Source organism: Corvus hawaiiensis, chromosome 18 (assembly GCF_020740725.1).
Source record: "Corvus hawaiiensis isolate bCorHaw1 chromosome 18, bCorHaw1.pri.cur, whole genome shotgun sequence".
NCBI lineage: Eukaryota > Metazoa > Chordata > Aves > Passeriformes > Corvidae > Corvus > Corvus hawaiiensis.
This window is the reverse complement of record NC_063230.1, coordinates 4,952,826-4,977,564: the sequence shown is the minus strand read 5'-3', so window position 1 is coordinate 4,977,564 and position 24,739 is coordinate 4,952,826. Positions and strand designations below refer to the sequence as shown.

The 24,739-nt window shown below is 51.5% G+C and overlaps 1 protein-coding gene across 4 annotated transcripts in view; it reads left to right on the top strand.

The window, feature by feature from the left end:
• The first annotated feature begins 3,832 nt into the window (after positions 1-3,832).
• The window catches only part of MSI1 (musashi RNA binding protein 1), a 30,434-nt gene continuing 9,527 nt past the window's right edge, over positions 3,833-24,739 (top strand). Inside the window, exons 1-9 of one of the 4 annotated variants that reach the window (XM_048322835.1) lie at positions 3,833-4,003; positions 4,320-4,360; positions 4,513-4,594; positions 4,708-4,792; positions 9,488-9,529; positions 11,195-11,287; positions 21,439-21,487; positions 23,504-23,586; positions 24,210-24,327. In XM_048322835.1, the coding sequence (XP_048178792.1) occupies positions 3,927-4,003; positions 4,320-4,360; positions 4,513-4,594; positions 4,708-4,792; positions 9,488-9,529; positions 11,195-11,287; positions 21,439-21,487; positions 23,504-23,586; positions 24,210-24,327 (670 nt within the window). In that variant the 5' untranslated portion in view covers positions 3,833-3,926. Of the gene's footprint in view, positions 4,069-4,319; positions 4,361-4,512; positions 4,595-4,707; positions 4,793-9,487; positions 9,530-11,194; positions 11,288-21,438; positions 21,488-23,503; positions 23,587-24,209; positions 24,328-24,739 lie in introns of all 4 variants that reach the window. The other 3 variants (XM_048322833.1, XM_048322836.1, XM_048322834.1) reach the window with 3 other exon arrangements.

Below are 24,739 nucleotides of genomic sequence, written 5' to 3'. Positions count from 1 at the left end.
TGCTGGGCACACTCCGTGCATGGAACAGCTCCTGTGTTAGAGCTGAGCAGCCAGGGCTTCCTCCCTCATTTGCTGGACCGATTTAGATAGGATCATGGAGACTAGACGCCACGTAGTAGTTTTTAGAGTTTGTAGAGAGGGAGAATAGCAGGCAGGGCTCTCTGATTTTTCCCTTAGCCATCATTTCCAGGACAGCTGGTAGAAGCCTGCAATCTCCTATTGTCCTTCAGCGATCTCTCTGGTTTTGCTATTTTATGCTGAATCCCTACACTGAATTTACTATGCTGCAAGTTCTCTTGATGCTTTACTTTCCATCCCCTGCAGACTTCTTTCCCTTTTTTTCCCCCTAAGGCTTCAATCCTTCTTGCTGTTTTGTGGTAATTGGGGTGGTCTCCTCCTCTCTCCTCCCTCACTTCTTCCAGTTATCCCAGTTGTCTCTATTTACTCTTCCTACTCCCCTTTTTCCTGATCTTTATTAATACCTATGTTTCTATGTTTCTCTTGCATGCCACCCTGTTCCTCTTCTGTACTCCCACCCATTCTGTACTTCAGTGCTCTGCACCATGTAAAGTCTTCCCCTCCCCGCCATGAATCTTGCTCCCTGAGGTTTCTTATATGAACTAAAGAAATCCTTGGTGCATTTGCAGTCATTAGTCTCTTCCTATTGCTGACTCTGTCTCTCCCCCCACCTGAGTGGAATCTAAATAATTTAATTTCCCTAAATAGCTCTTCTCTGCCTGTGTGCCTGACTCTTGCCCCAAGCCAGCTCCTGCCAGGCAGGAGGTGGCTGGAGCAGTGGGTTCCCTTCAAGGTAGACACCCCTGGCTGCCTCATGCATGGGCTAGAAGGGTTTTGCCACCAGCCTTTCCAGAGGGTCAGCCATCCTCCCAAAGCAGGCGTGAGCACCACCAGCAGCCACTGCCAGAGCCTGGCATTGCCCCCAGGCTGCCTATGGAGCCACAGTTAATACCTTCCAGGTTTGCATCTTCAGCATCATAATGCAAGTGTTACAAAAATTATTTTAATTCCAGTTCAGATTTGTTTATTAACTGTCCAAACTAAATGAAAAATGAAACTTTTCATAGTTCCTGACTGCCAAAACCTCCCAGCTAGAGACAGGTCTCCAGACAGTCTCTCCTTAAGCTTTATATGATGAGGGAGGAAAAGAGGTGGCTGCTGTCCCTGCCCCTCCCCTAACCTCCACCTTTTGGAACCTCCCTCTCTCCATGAATAACTCCAGTGTCTGCCACTGGTGCTGGGCAGAGCTTTGCCAATCATCCTCCTCAGCAGGAAGTGGACATGATTTTGATAGTGTCACTCTACCACACATGAGACACCGAATAGCAGCAAGAAAACTGAGCAGTTTTGTTAATCTCACTGGTGTTTGGCAACCTCTCAGCAGCAGCCACTGAAGCACTACAGCTGTCTGTCTGCAGCCCCAGGAATACAATGCTGCATTATTTTATATTCGGCAGATCATCTTTCTAATCATAAGGTCTGGGATGTTTTATATATTTACTTCTCTGTGAGGAAAGCTTCCTACTGTCACTAATCAGCAGATTTTTCAAGACCCACTGTCTTGTGCATTACAGAAATATATGAATTGATTCTTACAAAGCACTTCAGGGTCCTAAGGTGGAAATACAAAATATCATGTGTTTGTTTTGTAAACAACCTCAGAATAAGTTACATGGTAGGTTACTGTGTCATTGCCAATGATGCAAGTCCTACCACATCCTCTATCCAAATCTTCTGAAGGCTCAGGTTTTTTTCCGCTGATCTTCACAGATATTAACTCACATTGATCCTGTTCTCCCCTCTCCAATATTATTTCAGTGGAGAAAAAGTGAATAAATAATAAAAATAATGAAAAAAAAAAAAAGACACAATGAAGCATTTTAACAGTGTCCCTCAGAGTGCCTGACTTATACTGCCTTAAAAATAACACATTATAATAATGCACTGGTAGCAAACCAAGAGATGTTATCCTTTAGTGAGTTCATCACTGAGCTCTTCTTTTTTTTCCTTTCTTGTTTTTAATTGGCATTAGTAGTGTGCCTAGGTTGGGCAATTATGGAACATAAAACCTATTCTAGCTGACTTGAAAGAGTTAGTTAGTTAGTTCCCCCTTTGAAGTATTTGCCCTCCAAATGGGAGAGAGCAGGTGTCAGGAAGGAGCAGAGCAGCGGTGGTGGCTCTGGTAGCCCAGCTTTGTCCAGGTTTCTCAGGACATGCAAGGGGAGATGGCTGGGATGCTGCCTCAGCACCACCGCTTTCACTGGCTCCACAGTCCTGCCCATCACTGCCAGCTGCAGTACCACCTCTGCATGTCATTATTTATATTTCCCTGCTGCCTCTCAGGGCACCTCCACCCAAAGTGATGACTCCAGCCCTGTGGAATGAAGAGTGGGTTATTCTGGAGAAGCAGCTCAGCCTGGATCAGTGGCAGCAGGAGCTGGGATGTTGCATAGCTCTGTTCCCAGGGGCAGCTACCAAGTCTCTGGTGTTGAGTGTGTTGCTGTGCCCAAGCACAGGGCCAGGAGACAGGATAGGGTCACTGACCCAGCTCAGGAAACTGAGTGGGTGAATGGTGGTTTGGCAGAGCTAATGGGCAGAGGATGAATTTAACTCAGAGTTGCAGCCCATGTAACAAAAGATACTATTGCAAAATATTGTTAAAACAAAGGTGTAGTTCCGCTCCAGGAAGGAGATGATGTGTATTGGGAAAGGGAAAAGCAGTCATGAGAGAAGAAGAAAGGTCAAACCTGAGCTACCAATACCTTGCTTTAAGCAGTGAGAAGGTACAGGGGGGACATGTGCTGGAAGGAGCAGAGTCAGAGATGCCTGTGGGGAGTATTTCGCAATACAGTAGCACATTCCTGGGATCCAGTGATACCCTCTTGCCACGAGAAGGGCTCACAGCACTGTCACCAGAGGTTTTGGGCACTGCTCTGTTCTGATATGCCATGGATACAAACAAGTGCCTTCTCCCAGAGCGATGCTTGGTGCAGTCAGGCGAGCTTTCAGCTCTCGACTCCAACTTTACAGGTATTTCATTTGTTCCTCGCTGAGCTCCTCCAGCCACTCGGGGTAGATTGCCCAAGAGCAGAGGCAGAGTGCACAGACCTGCTCGAGAAGCAGCATGTGAATGAACTTGTGTGGCTGTGGAACTCGGCTGGGGCTCGGCACGAGTCTGTCAGCCTGAGTGAGCAAGAAACTGCGCAGTGCCTTAGGGACCAGGCTACCCTCTTCCCAGTGAGCCGCGGGCAGAGGAGAGCGGCTGGGCTGTGCGTACCTGGTGCTGCGGGGCTCTACGGGGCTCCGCGGTGCCCGGCAGCAGCTCTGCCCCGGGTCCTGCAGCCTAGGCACTCCCGTGCGGGGCAGCAAGCGGTGAGGCCGGGAAGCCCCTGACCCCTGCAGGGTCCCCGTGGGCTGCCAGGGGGCACGGAGGTACCAGGGCTCCGGGAAGGTGCCTCGACTCCCCGCTGCCCGGTCGGGGCCCCGGGGTGAGCAGGGCAGTCCTAGTCCCGACCTGGAAGCGCCCTCGGCGGCGGCGAAACACCGGGAGGAACAGGGCCGGTGTCTCCGGGGTCCGCCGCAGCGAGCCCGAGCGCACCGGGCCAGGCCTGGTTCCACCGCCCTTTGTCCGCCGCCCTGGGGCAGGTGCGGGCGGGGCGGCCAAGGACAAAGCGACCACGGGCTCCCAGGCTGCTTCCCGCCGCCGCCGCACCCGGGGTCGGACGCTCTCCCCCAGCACGGTGCAGACACGGCTCCCAGCACTCAGCCCCTTTGCAGCCGGCGGGTTTTATGCGCAGAGCGGCCGGCGGGCCGGCGGGGGTGGGAGGAGCCGGGCAGGTTGTGCCCGCCGGGCCCTCCTCCCTCGCTCCCTCCCCGCCCGGCGGAGAGGGGTCGGGGGAGGGGGCAGCATGGCCTGTCCGTCCGGCCCCTTTTCCAGCGCTCATCTGCCCCGGGAGTACGGCGCCGCTCCTCGCAGGGAGAAGAGGTCCGAATGGAGACAGACGGCAGCCAGCCCGGCCTCGCCTCCCCGGACTCCCCGCACGACCCCTGGTACCGCCGCGGCAGCCGCCGGCGGCCGCCCCCACCGCCCCCCCCGGTCCGGCCGCGGCCGCCTCCTCCCCCGGCCCTGGCCGCCCGGCCCGGGCAGGCGCGGCGGCGGCAGCAGCGGCGGTGCCGCTGCCAACATGGCCGATCCGCGCCCTCCCCTCCCCGCGCGGCCCCGCCGCCGCCGCCGCCACCCCCGCGGGGCGCCGCGGCCCCCCGGCGCGGCCCCGCTCACGGCTCTCCCCTTCCTCCCGCAGCAAAATGTTCATCGGGGGACTGAGTTGGCAGACCACGCAAGGTGAGCGCCGCGGTGCCCCGCACCTGCCGCTGGGGCTGGGGGTGGTGGAGCTGGGGCTGAGCCGGGGCGGGGGGGGTGGCGGCGCCGGGCCGGGCCGGACCAGGACGGGACGGGACGGGACGGGACATCCACGGTGGATGCTGTGCTTGCAGAGGGCTTGCGGGAGTACTTCAGCCAGTTCGGCGAGGTGAAGGAGTGCCTGGTGATGCGGGACCCGCTGACAAAGAGATCCAGGTGAGAGGCCGGGCCCGCGCCTCCCTTTGACCCTGCCGCGGCCCGGCCGCCACTTTAACCAACTTTCTCTCTTCTCTCCGCATCCCCTCTTCTGCCCGGGCTGCGGGGCTCAGGGGCTTCGGGTTCGTCACGTTCATGGACCAGGCTGGCGTCGACAAGGTCCTGGCCCAATCCAGACATGAACTGGACTCCAAGACGGTGAGATGACTTCTCTCATCTCAGGGGTGTATTTGCCGGCGGAGCGGCTGTGCTCAGAGCAGCCGTCGACTGTAGTGTTTGATTTCCAGTTAGAGGTTGTAAACTATCGATTCCTGATACGGATCGATGGTTCTCTTCTCTGTGCCGCTTGCCGGCGGGTAGCCTAGCTGCCGCCCAAGCACTGGGCTCACCGTGTGCCGATTCCTGGTGTGGGTCTGTAGATCCTGGTGATGGTTTTCCTCTCACCCGTTGGTTGTAAGGCCCATCTGGGCGGTGACTCTAGCCCTCTCGAAGCTGGGTCACCTGAGCACATTTGGGATGAGGATTTGTCCTGGGAAATAAGATGTGGCTGCGTTTGGAGAGAGGGAAGCCGCCCTTTCATCCTGTGTGCTGCCGAGCACTGATCACTTCTCAGGGGTGCTGTTCCCTGGCGCCCAGGCCCTGCTTCCCTGGCCATGGTGGCCTGTGCCCCCCCTTCCCGGCAGAGAGCCTTCATGCTGTGCACCCTAGAGACTCTCTTGTGGTTTCCCCAGGCAAAGTTTTTGCAACAGTCATGGAGGTTCAGGACTTTATTGTCTCCGAGTGTGGTCAGTGCCTGCCTATGTGGGCCACCACCAGCCTCTTGGAGTGGCTGTGGCTCCAGCCCTCATTCTGCAAGTTGGGGTGATGAGGAGCCCCAGCTGGGCCAGCAGAAAGATTTGGTGGCTCACTGGACTAGTGGCATAACATGGTGGGTCCTGCCTTGTGAATTTGTGGCACTCAGGAGATGTGCAGGCTGTTTCGAGGAGTGGGGGGGGAGATGTCTGAGTGGGAGGTCCCTTCTCTTTAGTTTTAGTGACTTGCCTTCCACTGAATTCCTTTTCCTTATTGATGCCCTGGGGTGAAGGTAGGGATGGGGGAGTGGCAGGGGCTGCAAGGGGATGGCATGGTGAGGGGACATGTTCTGGCTCCAGGCGAGGGCTGCTGAGGAGTCCAAATGCACAGCTTTATTTCTTACAGTGCATGGCCCAGGCGTCCTAGCCTTTATCTTGGCAGAAGGAGAGGGCGGGAGAGTAAGACCCTCTTTCTTAGGGTTTACGGCATGAGTTGCAGCAAGATTTATGTCTGTTCCTGTTTAACTGCCTGGATCACTCCCTTTGATGTGCACAGGTCCTTCCTCCCCACGGGAGCTCCTGGTTAAACCTACCCCAGCCTTCCTGACTGAGTCTGGGTCCCCAGGATTCCTAGCTCTCCTCCTTCCAGGAGTGATGTAAAGTGAGTTTTTCTCTGAGGGGGATTTACAGTAAAGTCTTTTGAGGAGGACCCAGGGTTTTCTTTTTTCTCTTTATTTTTTTTACTAGCCTGTGTAAACACAGTGTCTGATCAGCTAGTCCTGTTGTGAGTCTGTAGGCTGGCGTAGACGCCTCTTGGAAAGGCAAGTGATGGATGTCTGTTGTAGCACTAATCCTGGAAGTGTTTCGTGGCTAGGAGTGAGCTGAAACCCATGGTGTCTATTCTTCTCCCCAAGCTGCCGCTGCTGGCTGTGCGAAGGCACTCTGCAGCCCACAGTGCAGCCCACGAGGGCGGGGAGGGATGGTGGGCACTGCAGGAGAACAGAAGGGCCTCATGGCGCAGGGCACGTGGGGACCGGCCAGCCATTGAAATTCCCTGCTGCATCTGGCCCGCTTGCCCGGCCGGCACGGCACGGAGAATGGGGACAGTTTTGCCAGGCCCCTCCTTTGTTAGGAACTTTGATCCTTCTCCCCCTTCATTCTCGTTTTTTATTTAGTGCTGTTTTCAGCTGGTTCAGATGTTTTGGGGTGTTTTGCCTCATGAGAGGTTGGTCTTGTGTTAGCACATGGAACCTCCATATGCTTTTTCCCTGCTGAGCTGAAAGGCTCTGCTGTGAGTCATGGGTTAAATGACACAAGCTCATCTAAATCTTAATTTAGAGCTTTATGAAACTTTGCAGAAAAAGGCCTGGTGTCCTGTAAGGACAGCCTTTTCTTGAGGCTTGGTGTCTCCTGGCAAACAGCATTTGATAGACAGTGTCTGCTCAACTTGTTGCTTCATTGTTTTCTGATTCTTCCTACCCTAATGAAGGCAGTTGGCCTGATTCTTCAGGACAGCCTTGTCCTTTTCAGACTCCTCTTTTTTGTAAGCTGGATAGCAGCAGACTACAGGGTTATTTTTGAAAATACTTGATATGAGAATTGGCTTTACAGCATTCTCAAGGTAAAAGATTTGCGTGACTTTGTAGAGCTGCAGCTGGTTGCTGTCTTGAGCTGCTTCTTTACATGCTCTGGGAAGAGCACTTGGCAGTGCTGGGTCACCCCATCATTTCTTTGTTGCTGTCATTGAGTTTTTTTGCTGGGTTTGTCTTTTGTGGTGGATGGAGTGATCTGCAGCTCCCTGGCAGTGCAGACCAGCAGGGCGGAGGTAGTGGCAGAGGTACAATGAACGAACAAACTCGGACCTGATGTCTCACAGGTCCTTCCCAGCCCTCCCTGTGCTTTGGAACACTGATAGCAGCTGGACTAAGACAGGAGTTACGCGACCTGAGCTATGAAATGGGGCTGTAGGTGGCCCCCGGGACCTGGCTGGCCTGTTGATACACTTGCGACATCAGTGGGATTCCTCATCCCCAAAGCCTTGTGGGGTGAACTGGAAGCAGTTTGAGCTCAGGTAACTTCCATTCACAGCAGCCTGATCTGGAGTTTTGTTTTTTGGATACAATCTGAGCAGTTCTGAATGCTCTTAGCAGATTTCTATCTGGGTTTGTAAAAAGGATCCATTACGTCAGTGGGTGACACTGAAACACAACTCCTCCAGGGCTATTTGTTTTAACACCAGAAGTGAGGGAATAAGGTACCAGTGCTTTTGCTTTAATTACGAAAGACTCCAGCCACCAAGGAGCAGTCCGGTTTGAGTAACTTGAGTCTGGCACCAAACTCACTCCCCTCTGCATGTTCCCAGGGCTGCGCTTGCAGTCGGTCACCCCAGCCTCCCTCTACCTGCAACAATAGCTGGTTGTGCAGAAGAATTTGTGAAATGACTGCCTGCTCTCTTCAGCCAGGAGGACATGTTATCTCTGCCCAGTTGATCACACTCAGGGTAATGAGAAAATGAAGCTGAGCTTAGCATTGCTGAGTATGAAAGCATCTTATTGGCAGGAGCTGAATGACACTGACTGAGAAGTAAAAGACAGTAGGTTATTGTTTTTGCTTATTATCTGCCATCAACCTCCTGGTCTCCTGCCGTCCCCCATCCTCAGAATTCGCTGTGGGTGTCTGCACTAGCCAGGAAGCAGTGGGGGTGTGTGTGTGTGGGGAGGGGAGGGCCTGGATGGTTCTGATGCCCGAGGGAGGCACTGGAGGGTATGCTAATCAGCTGGCGCTTGGAGCTTGGGGAGGAAGGTTTATTTTTGAGTTTATTTGTGCTCTTCACTTTTGCCTCTATTTACCTACATGCTGAGTTTATTTAAGTTGTAAGCTGTGAGTCAGGATGGAGGTGCGGAAGGCAGGGAGAGAAGCTGGTGGAAGGGCGCAGGGGGGGCCAAGCTCCGTGGTTGTGAGACAAGTAAAAGGATGCGGGACAGGAGGGCAGCCAGGCTGGAAAGCTGAACAAAGCAGTGAGAGGAGCTGGAGAAACACAGCTTCCTTTTGGGCTGTTGGAGCTGCTGGGCTGATGGGACAACGGCTTCAGGCTGCCCTCCCAGCTGCAGCCTGTCCAAGTGCAGGGATGAGCCAAACCTGCCTTTACCACAGGTCTTTGTAAGCTGATTTGTAGGTCTGGATCATCCCTGATGTGATGTAACTTTACAGGAGTTGCTGTAAAAATAGGCTATAAAGAAAGAGGTGGTGGCTGAGGAGGAGAGAAGGCTTTGTGGGTGTTTGGCTTGCAGCTGCATTAGTGTTGTCCCAGCTTTTGTGGTGGTGCTGGTGGTGGTGTGAGGCCAGTGTAGGCACACGCTCATCCGTGCTGAGCCCAGCAGAACGTGTGGCACCTGGATGGCGGCTTGGGACCTGGCTGCTCCAGCCGGCAGCAGGTTTACAGGGAAGCTGAACAGGCATAATGGAGGCTAGGCTCAGCCCGCAGAGGGAGGGAGGGAGACATTGCGGCTTTGTGTGCAGCGCGGCCTGGGGAGAGGGGCAGCACGATCCCTGCGGCTGCAGCCTCTGCAGACAGGGGGCCTGGGCTCCTCGGGTTAATTTGTGCCATCCTGTCTGCTCTTTTATTGCTTCAGTCTGTGTTTGAAGGGATGAAACGTTTGGGGGTTTGTGCGCTGCTTCTTTTCTGTCTCCTTGCTACCCAGGTGAGCTCTGTACTTGTAGGCAGAGTGAAGGGTGAGAGCAAAAAGGCAAAAGAAACCACTTTTAATATGAGGCTGGTGATGCAAGGCACCTAGGGGCAGGCCGAGCCAGAGGGTGCAGCCCAGCCTGTTAATCCCAGCATGTGATGGGCTCTCAGTGCATCTGCCCAGTGCTCAGCTGGAGATGGACCACTGCATGCTGGGACTTGTAGTCTCCCTGGATTACACCTTACCAAGACAGAAAGATGTCTGCAGCTAGCTTCATTTTACGCACCTCAGGTAGATTCTTTGGGTTTTTGGCAAGGTGCCACATGGGCAGAGACAGCTGCACACATGGAGGAAACTCTTGTCTGTAAATAGGCAGGAAAAGTGTATTCACCTGTTCTTCCTCACATCTCTTTCAGATTGACCCGAAGGTAGCATTCCCTCGCCGAGCACAGCCCAAGGTAAGCACTGGGGGCAGCCCTTGTGCCCCAAAGGGAAAAATTGTGGTGGTGAACCTTGTCCTTCTGAGCAAGGTGGCCAGTGCATGCAACGAAGTTGCTCGCTGGGGTTTGCTCAGGACTCACCTGGAGCACAGTGCTGGGAGTTTGCATGGCACTGAAGGAACCAGGAGGCCCCTTGGTTGTACTTCAGGATGCACTAGATAGAGCTGGTGGATTAAATGCTGCCCAGGGCGAACTTAGTCCTTCTGAAATTGCAGACAATGGTTGGAAGTTCCAGGCATGAGGAGATGTGGAACAGCTCCATGCTGTGATGTGACACAGGTGGAAGAATGTTGTGTGTGTGCACCTGTGTGTGATAAATAGGTGTGTGGCAGGGAAGGGGAGAAGGATTTCGTTCTGTGAAATATCCTTGTGTGCTTCAGCACTGGAAAAGGCAAAAGGAGTTTGGTGTTGGATCTTAACCTGCAAGAGGCTCTGGCATTAAAATGCGCAGTGGCAGGAACTTTTTCCAGGTGTGCAGCTAGAAACTTTTAGCTGAGGAGCCAGCAGCAGGCTGGAGACTGCCTTTAGGCTTTGGGTCTTCCTTTAACTTGGCTCTTGGATGTGAGTTTTAAAGTTTAGAGTGTATTCCAAGTGCTGTTATGGGTGAAAGAGCTGAGGAGAAGTTGTGTTGCGAAGCAGAGAGGGAAAAGGAGACTGGTGCTGGGAGGGAAGTAAGGGGTTCAGGCACTGAGAACAATTGGTGAGCAGGTATCCCAAGTAACTGGAGCCAGGAAGCACATGGTAGGAATTGGGTTAATTCCATTAAGCAGTTTGGTGACAGAAGGTGCTTTAGTGTTAGAACGGGCTGCTCTCCAAGCCAGGGAATTGCTGCGGATTAGCCCTATGCTCCTTGGGGTAATTAGGACCATGTGTTCCTCTAAGAGCAGGGGTGTAGCCAAGCAGCTAAGGGGAGGATGCAGCTGGAGAGCTGGTTCAAAGGATGTCGGTGTGCCTTAGCCTAGCAGCCATGGCCCCTCTCAGGGTAGTTAGTTTTCTTCCTCGTCCCAGCTGTATCAGTGAGAAGTGGCAGAAGGATCTTGTCTTTGCCTTCTTGCAGAGGCAAAAGTGATTTAACTGGGTGTTGACTGGGCTCCATTTAAGTGACTGGGGAATGGTAGTGAAATGAGGCTTATTCCATTTCAGACTGGAATGCTGTGCAATTTGTGGGGTAGGAGGGCAGAGCCTAGGGAACCTGCCTGTGCTGGCAGGCCTCCTGCCACCCTGGGAGCAGAGCAGGTACCTCTGGGGTTGCCTGGAGGAGGCTGGCTGTGCAAAGTGGCAGGGCTGGGGAGGGGACAGCTGTGCCCTATGCATTTGGGGTGGTGTCACAGTGCCAAGGGAGCGGTGGCAGGTTGGTGAGGGGAGAGGCTGGTAATTGTCTGACAAGGAGGTGGTGGCTGGGTGCTGGCACATGTGATGGGATCTGTGAGGGCAAGAGCATGAATGTGGTGTGGGATAGACCTGCCAGCCATGTTTGGCCAGAGGGCTTCAAGAAGGTGGAAGCTCAAGTGCAGCGAAGGGAAAAATGCTTCCCAGCAGCAGAGGGGAGTTAGTGGCCTTTTGAGTCTCGTTCTCTGCTCACTCTGGGTTTACTTGGTGAATTTCTGTCCTTCCCTTTTCCAGATGGTGACCCGAACGAAGAAGATATTTGTGGGTGGTCTGTCTGTGAACACTACTGTGGAGGATGTGAAACAGTATTTTGAGCAGTTTGGGAAGGTAAGTCTCTTGAGTGGTGTTGGATCAAAGCTGTTGCTTCTGGGGCAAAAGGAGTTTTTCTGAACTTTTGTTGTGGCGGGATTAGAAGCTTGAGTCTTTTGCAAGGGTTAAGTAGATTGAAGGTCAGTTACGGACGCTGGCTAGCTGTAATGTCCTTGTAGGGGCTACAGCCAGTGACTCCTGCCCTGTGATGATTTGAAACAGAGTTTATCCTTGTTCCCAGAGTTGCTAGGACCTCGGCTATGGGAAATGGTTTTCCAGTTTTTCCCTATCCAGAAGCATCTTGTGGCTCACAGATTTGCAGTTTGTTCAAATGCTGGAGGAAGGTTTGTAGACACTCCTAACGGAGTGGCTACTTTATCAAACCTCTGATTTTGGCCTGTTTCTAACTCAAAACCTTGTGATTGATCTTTCAGTAATCCTTTATTAAAAATAAGTGTTTTGGTCCTGAAACTTCTCCTGCTGAGTCTTGGGCAAGTGGTGCTGTAAGTTTTGTACAGCTGAAGAAAGTTTGGCACTAAGGCTGTCCCTTGTGTTGGTCTGGCTCTTCTGTGGCAGGTGGCTCAGGGAAGGGTGGGCCACTGTGGCTGGAAGTCGCTTGTGCCATGGTCCATGACAGCCAGGTGTGTGAATTGTGAGACTGGACCAAATCTGAGGATTGAAGGGGGCTCAGTTGTGACCTTTCAGCTGAGGAGGTTGTCAGCATCCCCAGGAGCAATATCAGCAGTATTAGACTGAAGGATCCCGAGATTTTTAATGGGATTAGGAACTGAAGGGGATCATTGTACCCAAGTGCTGAGTGTGGTCACCTCTGTGGCAGGACTTTGTGACTGTTTCACTGTTGTTCAGTGGTGGTGTGCATGGGTTTGCTCTTTGGGGCAGGAAGTGTTGGATTCTGAAGCTGTTGGGACCTTCCTGCCCAGTTAGGAGGGAAGAACATGGTTTGGTGGGTGGGTGGTAACCTGGCCAGAACATTGCTGATAGCATCATGGACGTGGAGGGAAGTACCATAAGCACTGCAGTGTGGGGATGAAGGCTTGGTATTTATGTTCTTTTGAAATTTTCTGCAAAAGGGTGATGTTATGTTAAGGCACGTTAATTAGTGAAAGGAAAAGGAGTTTTGTAACCAGATTTGCCATATTGCTGAAACTTTTGGGCAGAAAGTTTGGGACAAGTATCTGCTCAGAACCTTTGTTCAGCTTCTGAAGCCAAATTTGCACGTCCTCGTGTGCAAAGTTCACTCCTAAGAGAAAGTGGTCAGATATCCCCATGTTTGCCAGTTGTTAGCTCTGTGTGGTTTCATTTTCTATAAGAAATAGGCAAATTCTCTTGTGTCTCCAAGACACAAGTGGTAGCATCCTTGAGGGTGCTACCGCATGTGTCTGTGCAGTCTAAAGGTTGTTTGACTTGCAAGTTCTCCTGTGCTGCTGATGGGTGTGTTTGATAGGAAAACAAAATGCCTTGGGCATAATCCCCTTTTAATCTTGACTGTATCCCTGCTAATTCAAAGAAGAAGCATGTCATGGAGTATTCAGTTTACAGGCAGTTACAGGTGCTCTAGTCTGAGCAGCCCTTTTCAGCTCTTTTGGGGTGTTGTCCTGTTATGTTTCTCTTGTTTAATGGTTGTGTGCTGAGAGGTGTCCTGACATCAGGAGACTGGCAAGGACTGGTTGTGTGAGACTGTTCTCTGGAGTGGGCAGAGGGGAGAGTTCTACATAGCTCGGTGCGATTCATTTCCGAAGAACCAGTGTCCCAGACAGCATCCAGTGCTCCAAGCCTGCATGAGGCCGGAGCAGCTGTCCCCTTGGCTCTGGGGAGTTTTCATGGGGAGAGGTTAGGGCTGGTCAGATTGACTTGATGGTTTTGGGGGAGTTTTCTGACTCATCTGTTCACTTCAGATGAGAGACTCCTCAGAGCTCTTGTGTAAAGCATCATTCCTGGCCTGTAGCCATCTTCCAGGCTAAGCCTCAAATAATTCACCCATGGCCAGGAGAACTGTTTCCCGAGAGATCTCCCCAGTAGATAGCTCGGTATGGCTGATGAGCAGGATCAGCGGGAAAGTGCGTTTCAGAGGAAAGCCCCTGTAGCCTTCAGCTCTAGGTTTTTGAGCTCTGAATGTGCCAATGTATGGTTTGTAGGGCTAAGAAAAGCCTGTTGCCTTCAATTTCAGGTGTGACTCATGGAAAACATGATTTTGATACAGTCTCTTTTGGTGGCTCTCTATGATGTGCTGGGGCCTCCCAGGTTTATGAGGTCTCCCAGAATCCTGCCTTTATGGGTGTCCCAGACACCATGAATGGTCTTCATCTCTTCGATTCATGGCATCTTTAAGTGAGAGGTGCTGAAGCTCCAGTCGTGGTGGTATCCTCATCTCAGAAAATGTTTTTTCAGACAGACTTTCCAGGTCATTTGGGTCCGGTACTGCTTCTGGAATTGCATTGGGACTGTGTGAAAAAAAGAACTGTTAAGGATGCCCCTTTAAAGCATTTCTTCAGGGGACTTGCCCTCTGAGGAAAGGGCTTTGTAACTCTGTTCACCCTTCTTCCAAGTGGCTCCACAGCTTTTTAGCACCTGGCAGGAGAAAAATTGCTCCTCTTTCCTCCTGCCTGTCCAGGAAAGGCATGGAAACACTTAGGACCTAGAGAGAAGAGAGCTGAGAGGAGCAAGTCATCCTGTCTTGATTCCTCAAGCTCACGGTGGCAGGGTCCCAGGGGTGATTTGTAGTCAATGGTTGAGAATCCAGTGGCAAGCTCAGTTTGGATCTTGGCTTCAGGGGGAGATCATGCTTTGTTTCTGAGGACAGGGGAGGTCAGGCTGCTGGATGGCTTTTGCATGAAGGTTTGTAGGTAACCCTCAGGCCACAAGCCTGAGTGTGTCTTAGATTTGCCACCACTTAAGGCCTTTAAATTAGGATAGATGCTTTTGAAAAATACATTTTAGCCCAGACAGAAAGCATGTACATGCTGAAGGAATTACAAGAGGAAGTGCTATGGCCTGCAGAACAGATGAGGTCAAATTAGATTATCATAATGTTCTCTCCAGTTCAAATCCGTGAACTGCAGCTCACATGTCTACCAAGGTGGTTTGTGTCAGGTCAGAACCTCCTACGTCCATTAGCAGGAAAAAATGGAAGTTTAGTTGGGCTGCAAAGGAAATGGTTTTTTATTTCATTAGACAAAATTCCCAAATCTGATTTTTCCATTTTGGCATTTCTGCTTTTTCTCCTATTTTTGTTTCGTTTTGTTTTCTTTCTTTGCTGTGTCCAAAACCTTCTCTCAACTTTGTAAAATGGAAGTGGCAAAAGAAGGGTGAAAATGTGTGAAAAAGAAACCCATGAGTATTACTTAGTGATAAAGCAAGAAAGGGAGAGGCTGGTACCCCCGTTCTTCATATCAAAATACTTGATTTTAACAGGCACAAAAGGTGAAGCTTCAAAGAAGATCCCAAATACAGTGTGAGAGTCTCTGCTTCTAAGAAGAATCATTTTGGGTTTTTTTTCCCGTCCAAAACTCTGACTAAAATACTAGGGCTACTGTTTTCCTGAGAAAGAAAATACAAAGGTTTTTTTTTTAGTACAGGGAGAGAGACTGAGAAGTGACCTCAAGCTGGCTGTGGTTTGTCAGGTGCAGCTGCAAGGACTTTGAACATAGTGGGATCTCTAGGAAACACTTCTCTGGTTCCAAAACTTGAATCTCTCTGAGATGCAAGCTCAGGCCATGCACATGCTTTCTAAAGGAGATTATTTTTTCAACTGTAGGGCAGAAGTCCTGGAAAGACTTTCATTCACAGTATGTGTAGCCAAGTAGTTTGGCTTAAGTTGGATGGTGTTGAACATCTTTAGACAGCACAAGGAATTATTTCAACAGCTTCTCTAGATTCAGGCTACCACCCTCACTGAAACCTGCAACACAAAGAGAGGAGGAAGGTGTCTTGCACCTACCACCTCAGGCATAGCTAGTCCTCTGTCTAGTTCAACATGTATGAAAATGCCAGAGGAGCTCAAGTTGCAGATTTCTCCTTTTCTACTTTGACCGATGGGAACATGTTGTTCTGTATTATTTTTGGGGAGGAAAAGGGATTGTCCGTCAGAGTAATTTCTTTGGACTGTTGGGTTTCTGATCTTGTAAGAAAGGTTATTTGTTTCAAATCAAAACTGAAAAAAACTCTGATCATCTTTCTAATGCAAGAGTTGGTCTGATGAAGTTTTGTGGTAGAGAAAGTCATATAAATTGCAAGGTAGGAGAAGGCTTAGAACAAATAGTCTTTTTCTCATGGAGCATATATAAACTGTGAAATCTTTGCCACAGGATGTTGTTGCTAAAATTTACATAAGCTCCAAAATGTTTGGGCAAATTCATGGAAAGTCTTTTAACATACACAGACACCCCTTTGAATTCAGAAAATCTCCAAATCACAAATAGCTTGGAAGGGGATAGTGTTCTGGGATCTACGGTAATATTCTTGCCTTATCTTTATGTTCTTCCAAAGTTGTCTGTTGTTGGTTGATATCTTGGGAGGTTTTGGGCAAGGCAGAGCTCTGCTCTAACGTGGTGCAGCCAATCTTTCGCTTGTCATCAGGAGAGAAGCTGATCTTTACGGAAATTGGAAGTGCAGAGGTCCTGGAAGAAATGGGGGCCTGCACCCGAATCAGGTGTTTGAACTCATGGTTTTGTTGTATGCTTTTGCATTTGGTGAAGCAGCAGTGCAGGAAATACATTCACAATGACGTCTTTGCATGACTCACTAATCAGTTGCAGCACCAAGGGTGCTTGGAAAGTGCTTAAAACCAGTCTACATCTCTCGATGGGCCTGAGGTAATTGTGTGTGGATGAGTCGGTCATGAAAGCTTGGCCTCTCTCTGAGGCAGCTCTTGCCCAGAGGTTTCCTCTCTAAAAATACCCTGGAAGCAAACAAGAAAAAAGATCTAAGGTCTGAGGGGGGTTCTGACCTTTGGGCTGCCATCTAATACTTCATCCAAATTCTGGACCCTTTGCCTGAGAGGTCCTGAGATCTCATTGGGGTGATGGCATTTACTGTTCCAATGAGAGAAAATCACAGTATCTGAGGTGCTGGATCTGATGAGGGTTTGTAGGTCTGTTACAAATGCGTATTCATGTACTCCTGCCAGAAAAATGGGGTGGTTGATTTGGGTGTATGAAATGAGTTTTCTGTGCTGACTAATGGGAGACCCTTCAGATACTGATGGCAAATGTCTTTCAAGGAAGACTTGTTTCTGTGCATACAGTGGGCATGATTTTCCTCACTTTGGATTGGGAGAATGTTAATTAATTAATCCTTAATCTGCTCCTCTCTGGAAATTTCAGGGATCAAAGCTACTTGTCAACCTGCTATGGATTTCCAAACTGGATTTTGGATTTTCTTCCACAGATCAGAGGGCAATTTATGTAAATTCTCACACTTAACATGGTTGCCATGAACAGATGGGGAGGGGAGGAGAAGGGGAATCTGATCACCTCTCTTGTGGCAGTAGGCAGTTTGGCCTGTGGTAACAATGCCTCTGGAACAAAGGGTTCTCTGTGCTCTGCATCTGGCAGGCACATAGCCGAAAACACTGTAGCAGTAATGGTCATTCTGGGGTTCATCTGATATTTGCCGGATGCCTGTGTGAGAGCAGGCAGGAACACCTGGACAGGCTGTTCTGCTCACCTGTGGCATGGAGCAGGCTCTGTCCCCTTGGCCAAGTCTCATTCCCAGAGTTCTGAGAGTGGTCAGCAGAGTGGGGTAAGAAGGGTCTTAATGGCACAGGACACCTGCTCCTAGGAGCCAGGCTCTCTGTCCATGCATCCTCCTCCCTGGAACTGGCCTGTCCTGTTGGTGTAGCTGGGAGAACCACACAGGGGTGTTAATGCTATGTGTCTCTTGACAGGATGGCCGAGTGGTTTCTAGATAATTTGGTTTATATTTTCCGTCTGGAAGTTGTCTCAACAGTTACTATTTTTCTGCCTGACTTTACTACAAGTCTGTTGCCATGATTCCTTCTAGGACCAGCTCAGCCATTTTTATTTGCAGTTCAGGTGGAAGATGTGCATCTCCACAAACACTTTGAATATTTACAACTTTCAAAATCTACCCTTGTGAAAGTGCATCCAACATTTCTGATCAAACTGGTATTGGAAATCATTAATTTTTAAATCTGCTTGAGGATGTCATTGGCTTCCCCCATAGCAGATAACTAGGAATGAAACAGGAAAATTGAAAGATATTAGACTGGGATTAAACCCATGAAAAACCCCAGGTATTTTGGCTGAGGCTGGATGGATCATTTACGATTATGGCACCTTTAAGTGAGAGGTGCTGAAGCTTCAGTCGTGGTGGTATCCTCATCTCAGAAAATGTTTTTTCAGACAGACTTTCCAGGTCATTTGGGTCCGGTACTGCTTCTGGAATTGCATTGGGACTGTGTGAAAAAAAGAACTGTTAAGGATGCCCCTTTAAAGCATTTCTTCAGGGGACTTGCCCTCTGAGGAAAGGGCTTTGTAACTCTGTTCACCCTTCTTCCAAGTGGCTCCACAGCTTTTTAGCACCTGGCAGGAGAAAAATTGCTCCTCTTTCCTCCTGCCTGTCCAGGAAAGGCATGGAAACACTTAGGACCTAGAGAGAAGAGAGCTGAGAGGAGCAAGTCATCCTGTCTTGATTCCTCAAGCTCACGGTGGCAGGGTCCCAGGGGTGATTTGTAGTCAATGGTTGAGAATCCAGTGGCAAGCTCAGTTTGGATCTTGGCTTCAGGGGGAGATCATGCTTTGTTTCTGAGGACAGGGGAGGTCAGGCTGCTGGATGGCTTTTGCATGAAGGTTTGTAGGTAACCCTCAGGCCACAAGCCTGAGTGTGTCTTAGATTTGCCACACTTAAGGCCTTTAAATTAGGATAGATGCTTTTGAAAAATACATTTTAGCCCAGACAGAAAGCATGTAAATAAAATCACTCCTCTCTTTTCCTTCTTATCTAGGGGACGCATAGAAACACTTAGGGTCTAGAGAGGAGAGAGCAGGGAGCACCAAGTCATCCTGTCTCGATTCCTCTAGCTCCAGGTACCAGGTTCCTGGGGGTGATCATTTACAAGGGCACTTAGTGACAGGACAAGGGGGAATGGCTTCAAACTGAAAGAGAGTAGATTTAGATTGGATCTTAGGATAAAGTTCTACCCTGTGAAGTTCGTGAGGCCGTGCCACAGGTTGCGCAGAGGACCTGTGGCTGCCCCATCCCAGTGTTCAAGGTCAGGTAGGATGGGGCTTGCAGCAACCTGGTGGAAGGTGTCCCTGCACACAGCAGCGGGATTGGAACGACGCGATGAATCCCTCGAGAATGCCGATTTGCCTGTGCTGGGGTGCTGGAGGCCCCCGTTGGGTGCTCTCCCGCAGCCCATCACAGGCCGCGGGCACCGAGCGCTGCGGGGCGGCTTTGTGAGCCGCTAATCCGGGCCCCAGCTGCCATGGCGGCCGCGTTGCCATCGCAACAGCCCCGCCGGCGGCCGCCTTTGTTGGGGCCCGGCACAACCCAGCCAGGAAAGGCCCAACACGGCGGTGGTGGGTGGGGAGGGAAGAAGGGGGGGCTGTGCTTCACCACCACAATAGCTGCCCAGTTATGGCTGGTGGTGGTTGTAGAGTCAGTGCAGGCACAGCTTTGGTGGGTGCTGGCTGTGGTCCCTCAGTTCGAGGGTCTGCCCAGGTTGTGTGTGGTATGAGATGTATCCCCTGTAGCAAGAGTTAGGGGGGATCTGGGCCCTGCTTTACCTCACAGGTGTGTGCTGAGACCACCCAGCTCAGCTCTCAGGTTGCCTTGAAAGGCGACGTAAAGATGGTCATGTGTAGGTTTTAATGGCAATAAAATACATCAGTTATAGCCATACACAGAGTTGAAGCCCCGGAGTTAAATATATGTATATACACCTATATATATATACACACCTATATATATATATACACACACACACACTTATATATCTGTATAAGATTTAGTTTTTAGCAGGAAACAGCTGTCAAATAGAGTACATGTGTTAAAATAAATTCGTTTTTGCAAGGCAAGTTCATTTTGGGGTGCTGGGTAGACACCTGATCTCAAAGCAGAGCTGTAGGAAAAAGCTCAGAAGAATGAAGGCTACAGCTCTCCTCACAACATGAAGTGTGGTTTGGGATGAAGCAGTTGCAGATACACTGTCTGAGTGCTTGAGTGCTGTGGCAGTGCCCGGCCATTGCCTGGGATATTTCTGTGCCATGGGTTTGTGTGGATGTGCACTGGGCTCTGCCACTTGCAGTTGCTCCTGCTTCCCAGGCTCTGCAGAGAGGAGGGCTGGTCTGGCAGAGTAAGTTAGCAGTGGGCGTGTGCTCGTTGACACTTTTTTTTTCTTGTGCCCATCTCTCCTTGTGATGGGTTTGTGGTCTCCAGCTACCTGAGTTGGGAGTGGCACTGCCTCAGAGTGCCTTTGTCACAGCTTTGTCCCAGTGGGGAGGCGAACAGCTATTTCTCCAGCCTTCTTGTGAACTGGATGGGGGAATGGATCTAGATTTTAAAATGAACAAAACCAGATAATAAAACCTCTTGAACTATTTTTCAACCACATCGGGTTTCCCTCCAGCACATCACAATTGTGTTGTACCATGAAGGGAGATGGTGCAGATGCAGGAACAAGTGGCAATGGGGAATGACAGTGTGAGGAGCTGCCCTCAGTGCCCATTTCCCTAACTGTGTGTCCTGGGAAGTTGCTGAGGAGTTGCTTCGGGTCTGTGTCAAGGCTTATGTCCCCTGTGGCTCCAGCCTGGATGCTTGGCATGTTTCTCAGGTGTTTGTTTACTTGGCTGAGGAAGGCTGAGCCAGAATGGTAAGCGTGTGAGATGAGCAGGAGCCAGGTTGTTTGTTGTCACCTGGAGTGGATGTGTTAGACAAGGCCAAGAGCATCAAATATGATCTCTGTCTGCTTATGATGGTACTAGAAATGGCAGTAAGGCTCCTTCCATCCATCTGGCCGTGAGGTGGAGCTGGGTGTCCTGTGTTGTCCTGGGGGGCTGAGGGTAGGACCCTCTCCCTTTCCTGGCTGGGGCTGTGGGCTCTCTATTGGCAAAGCCCGTGGCTGCCTGTGCCAGGGCATGGGCAGTACTCTGCCCTCTCCAGTGACTGTTCAGGAGGAGGTAGCAATACAGATACTTCCCTGGGCGAGGCAAGGGAGTAATCCTGTGGAGTTGGGCATGCAGGGCTTGCTGCTCGGAGAACGGCTGTCTCACATGGAGAAGGAGGAGGGCCAGGGCAGCTGCTGGCCAGAGACTGCTGCCACCTCCCCTGAGCACTTGCACGTCCAGTTTCATAATCGGATTAAGGCAGTGGTATTAGAGGAGGGATGGGTCAGTGGGACAGGTTTACACTGGGGCTTACACGGAGGGGATTGAAGTGTATTTTTTAACCCTGCTCGGGCTGACCTGTGGAGCGGATGCAGCTCGGCAAGGCAACACCCACGGGGAGATGGGGGGAAAAGTGGCACCAGGCGGCGATGTGCCGGGAAGGAGAGCAGCCCCAGGCCGGCTGGGGGATGGGATCCGGCCGCCCCTCCCCCCCGGGAAGGCAGCCCCGCTCAGGCCTTGCAGTAAATTTGCTCTAATTACAGCCTCTAGCAGTGGGAAACCTCACTTAGAGGAAAGGCTCCTCAGGGGTGGGGGTGGGGGTGCTTCCCAGCTTTCCCAGGCAGGCTGTGTTGTCTAAGACCTCTGCTTCCCCTGCCGTTGGGAGGCCCCTTATTCCTCTCCCCTCTCCAGCTTTGCTTCTCTGCCCCCCTTTGATTCTCTTCTCCTCTGAGGCCGGGATTTGGGAACAATGCCCTCCCTGCTCCTTGGCCCCCGGCTGGAGCCACAGGCAAACAATTGGGGTCGCTTGTTGCCAGGGGCTGGGCTGAGGGGGCTCAGCTCGGCAGCACCTGCCCCGGGCTGGTGGAGGGACCGGGACCATGCTGGTTGTGGCTTGGGGAAGTGCCTGGTGTAGTAGCTTATGTGCAGTGCATATGTGTGCACACCCTGTTTCCTTCTTGGGGACAGGATTTCTCATCTTGATCCTCTCAGGTTTGGGGAGGGCAAGGAAGCTCTGAACAATTGTGTTGGAGGATGCTCATTGCAGCAGTAATAATCTGACTGCAGCCGTTCTCTTTGCAGGTGGATGATGCTATGCTGATGTTTGACAAGACAACGAACCGACACCGAGGTGAGAGCTGTCTTCTGGCCCTAGGAGAGGTTACTGCAGAGGGTTTGCCCCCTGCCTTGCCTAGGGAGGGGTCAGTATCCCAGCAGCAGGGGATGCGGGTCACAGCTGCTCTTTATCTTGCCTCCAGTCACCCCATTCTTTTGCATCTGCATCCTTTACCAGTGGCCCTTGCAGCACAGAGAGCTTTTGTCCAGTGCATTTCCTGTGCTGTAAACTTGTCGAGTTGCAGCTATGTGAGACGAGACGGCCCCCTCCTCTGTGTGCTCACCTCTGTGGCTCCAGCCCGCAGTGTGTGTCTTACCTTGTCCCGAGTAATCTGAGCTCTGGGAAAGCTGACACGAGAGCCTGAAGAGTGCCTGCTTCTCACCCCTTCCTCGGCCTGGAGCCCACTTATGCGCCCAGGTCACCTTCTCTTACCTGAGTCCTGCTGGTGGAGTCTGGTTACAGGATGGGAGCAAGGCTGTACTATTTGTGCTATCTGGACCCAGCCCATCCATGGGCATCCCTGCCTTCCTGGTGAGTCCTCAGACCAACTACCTGGTGGTGTGGCAGGGCTTGACACTTGCATCCAACTTGGAGATTTATTGGCAACAACTTGACCTGCAAACTTAGCTTCAGCCTCTTCCCAGTCAGGGTCAGTAACAGCCCTGTGCTGGCTGCTATCCGGTTGTTTGAAGCACTTCCAAGCACCCCTGCTCCCAGAGCAGTGAGGGAACTCTCCCTTCTGCTCTTGCTACACTCTGTGCCCTTCAGATTTCTGCCTTTTTCTAAAGCCATTAGATCTACTCTGACTGCCAGGCCTTGGCAGTCCGAGGATGTTGTTCCAGCTTCATCTTGAAAGGGAAGAAGTGTTAACCCCTGTTCCTCCATGTGACCCATGGAGGAACCAGTGACTGGAAGGCACCCCCATGGGTGCCTTCCAATCACTGGTCCAATTAGAGCTGTTAGGTGTTTGGGAAGCAGCAGGGAGAGCTGCCAGCCACTGTGTCAACAGTGAGGGGCTCAGCCCAGGGCACAGCAGGCCTGGTAGGGGTCTGCTTTTGACATCAGGGTTTTGCTGTTGAATTCCTGAACTCCTCTGCTTGTGGGTGTTGAGGTGAAGGCTGTGAAACTACCTGGGCACAGACAGATGGCGAAGTTTATTGGGAGGTGTTTCTGGCAGTGTGGAGAAAAGGTGGGGTTTTGGGCAGTGGATTCCCGTCTGCTTTTAAATGTTATTTTACAGCGCCATGGTATTGGCCAGTTCTGGAAAGCGGAAAGCTCTGCTTAATCCCAGCTTGCTTGCACGGCAAGCTTTAAGATATCCTCCCACCTGCCTCAGTTCTCCAGAAACAGCTGCAGTCAGCTGAGAGGAGTTCAGTCTGCCCACCCAAGGGGCTTTGCCAAAACTGTCAGCAAAGGGGTTGGTGAGAGAAAGGAGGTGTGAGCGTGGGCCAGGGGCCAGGAACATGCTGTCCTGTCTTACCCTAGATAAAAACCTTACTTTGGTGAAACTTTGCAAATCACTGTGCCTATATCTGCCTCACTGTATGCAGCTGCAATGCTGATCTGTGCCTGCTCACATGAGGCTTTATGGCCAGTGCCTGCGAGGGAACTGCAGGGTGTTCCTGCTGGTGGGGTGTGTTTAGTGAGAGTGGTGATGACCTGGCAAGCAGCTGTTGGTTTCCCCACCGACTCTTTGTGTGAGCATCTGCCCAGATCTCCCCAGTGTTACCAGCCATGTGGTTTGCCTCATAAATAGCGAAGTTTAAAAAAAAAACCAAACCTATTTTTGAGACCAATTGGGTGGGTCAGAGTGGGTGGGAAGTACAGGATGAGTAGGCGAGGAGAATCTATAAGAGGACAGTCCTGTTCTTGTGCATAAAAGCAGAATTTGCTGGAGAGGGAAGATGAGTGACAGCTGTTTTCAAAAGGGCTGATTGTACTGTACTTTTTTCCTGCTAGTAAAAGACTGTGAGTAGAGGGTTCAAACTGTGAGAGCTCTGACCTGATCAGGGAGTTTTGCTTTTTCTTTAGGATTTGGGTTTGTCACATTTGAAAGTGAAGACATTGTGGAAAAAGTGTGTGAAATCCATTTCCATGAGATCAACAACAAAATGGTGAGTGTCTGGGGCAGAACCTGGGGGAGCAGGGACAGAGGTGTGGGAGAGAGCAGGGCAGTGGCACAGGGGCAGGGTGTGAGGCACTTGAGTCCTGATGCATTTTCTCTGCTTTGGGGAATCAGATCGAGTATTTTCCCAAAAATCCCAGCAGTCAGTCTGGGGAAGAAAGTCACCATATTGAGGTGAACAAGCATAATACTGAGTTCTCAAGGAGGAGAGCTAATTAAACAAGGAATTGTGCTGCGCTTGGAGGTTTTGAAGTTACACAAAACCTCGTGGTGGCCTGGGAGGGGACAGGTTTTACTTTTATTCAGAAATGAGGAAAATAAGGCTTTGAGACCCTGGTGCAGGGTCAGGTAGAACATCAAGGGCAGCACTAGGAGGAGAAGAAAAATGTTTGAGCTCCCCATTGCCTGTGGTGGCTGCAGAGCAAGAAGGAAGGCTGGCACCATGCAGGCTGGGGACAGGGATGCCAGGGAAGGGCAGCAGAGCAGGCTGACGGAGGTGGCTGGAGCTGGGATGTGCTGTCATGCAGGCAGCCCTGCTTGGTCTGCTTGTGCTCTTTGGCCGTGTCCTGTGACAGCCTGTGATCCAGCCTGATCCTTACTTTCTTGTGGCAGGTGGAGTGTAAAAAAGCTCAGCCGAAGGAGGTGATGTCTCCAACGGGCTCTGCACGAGGGCGGTCCCGAGTCATGCCTTACGGGATGGATGCCTTCATGCTGGGCATCGGCATGCTGGGTAAGCCCCCGGACAGCTCTCCCGCGCTCCCCCGCTGCCGGCCGTGCCAGGCAGCAGCTTAGAGGTTTATTCCGGGAGCGGCACAGTGGCCAAGGGCAGCGCTCCTCGTGCGGGGCCGGCGGCGCTGCGGGGGCGCCGGGACCTGTTCGCGATCGCAACTTGCCCTCTGCTGGCACCTGGAAAAACTGCAAACGTGCCACCGCTGCCCTGCGACAGCCCGGCCGGTCCTGCGATAGCCGGGCCGGCTGGGCACAGCCCCTGCGGGGCGGTTCTGCCTCTCAGCAGCTCCTCCACGGTCCCGCAGTGCCGTGGCGCACGGACAGCAATCCCTTCATATGGAATAGGATGTAACTGCAGCTGAGTGTGGAGTAATCTGCACCCAGGCATCTTCCTCCCATACTTCTACAGGCCT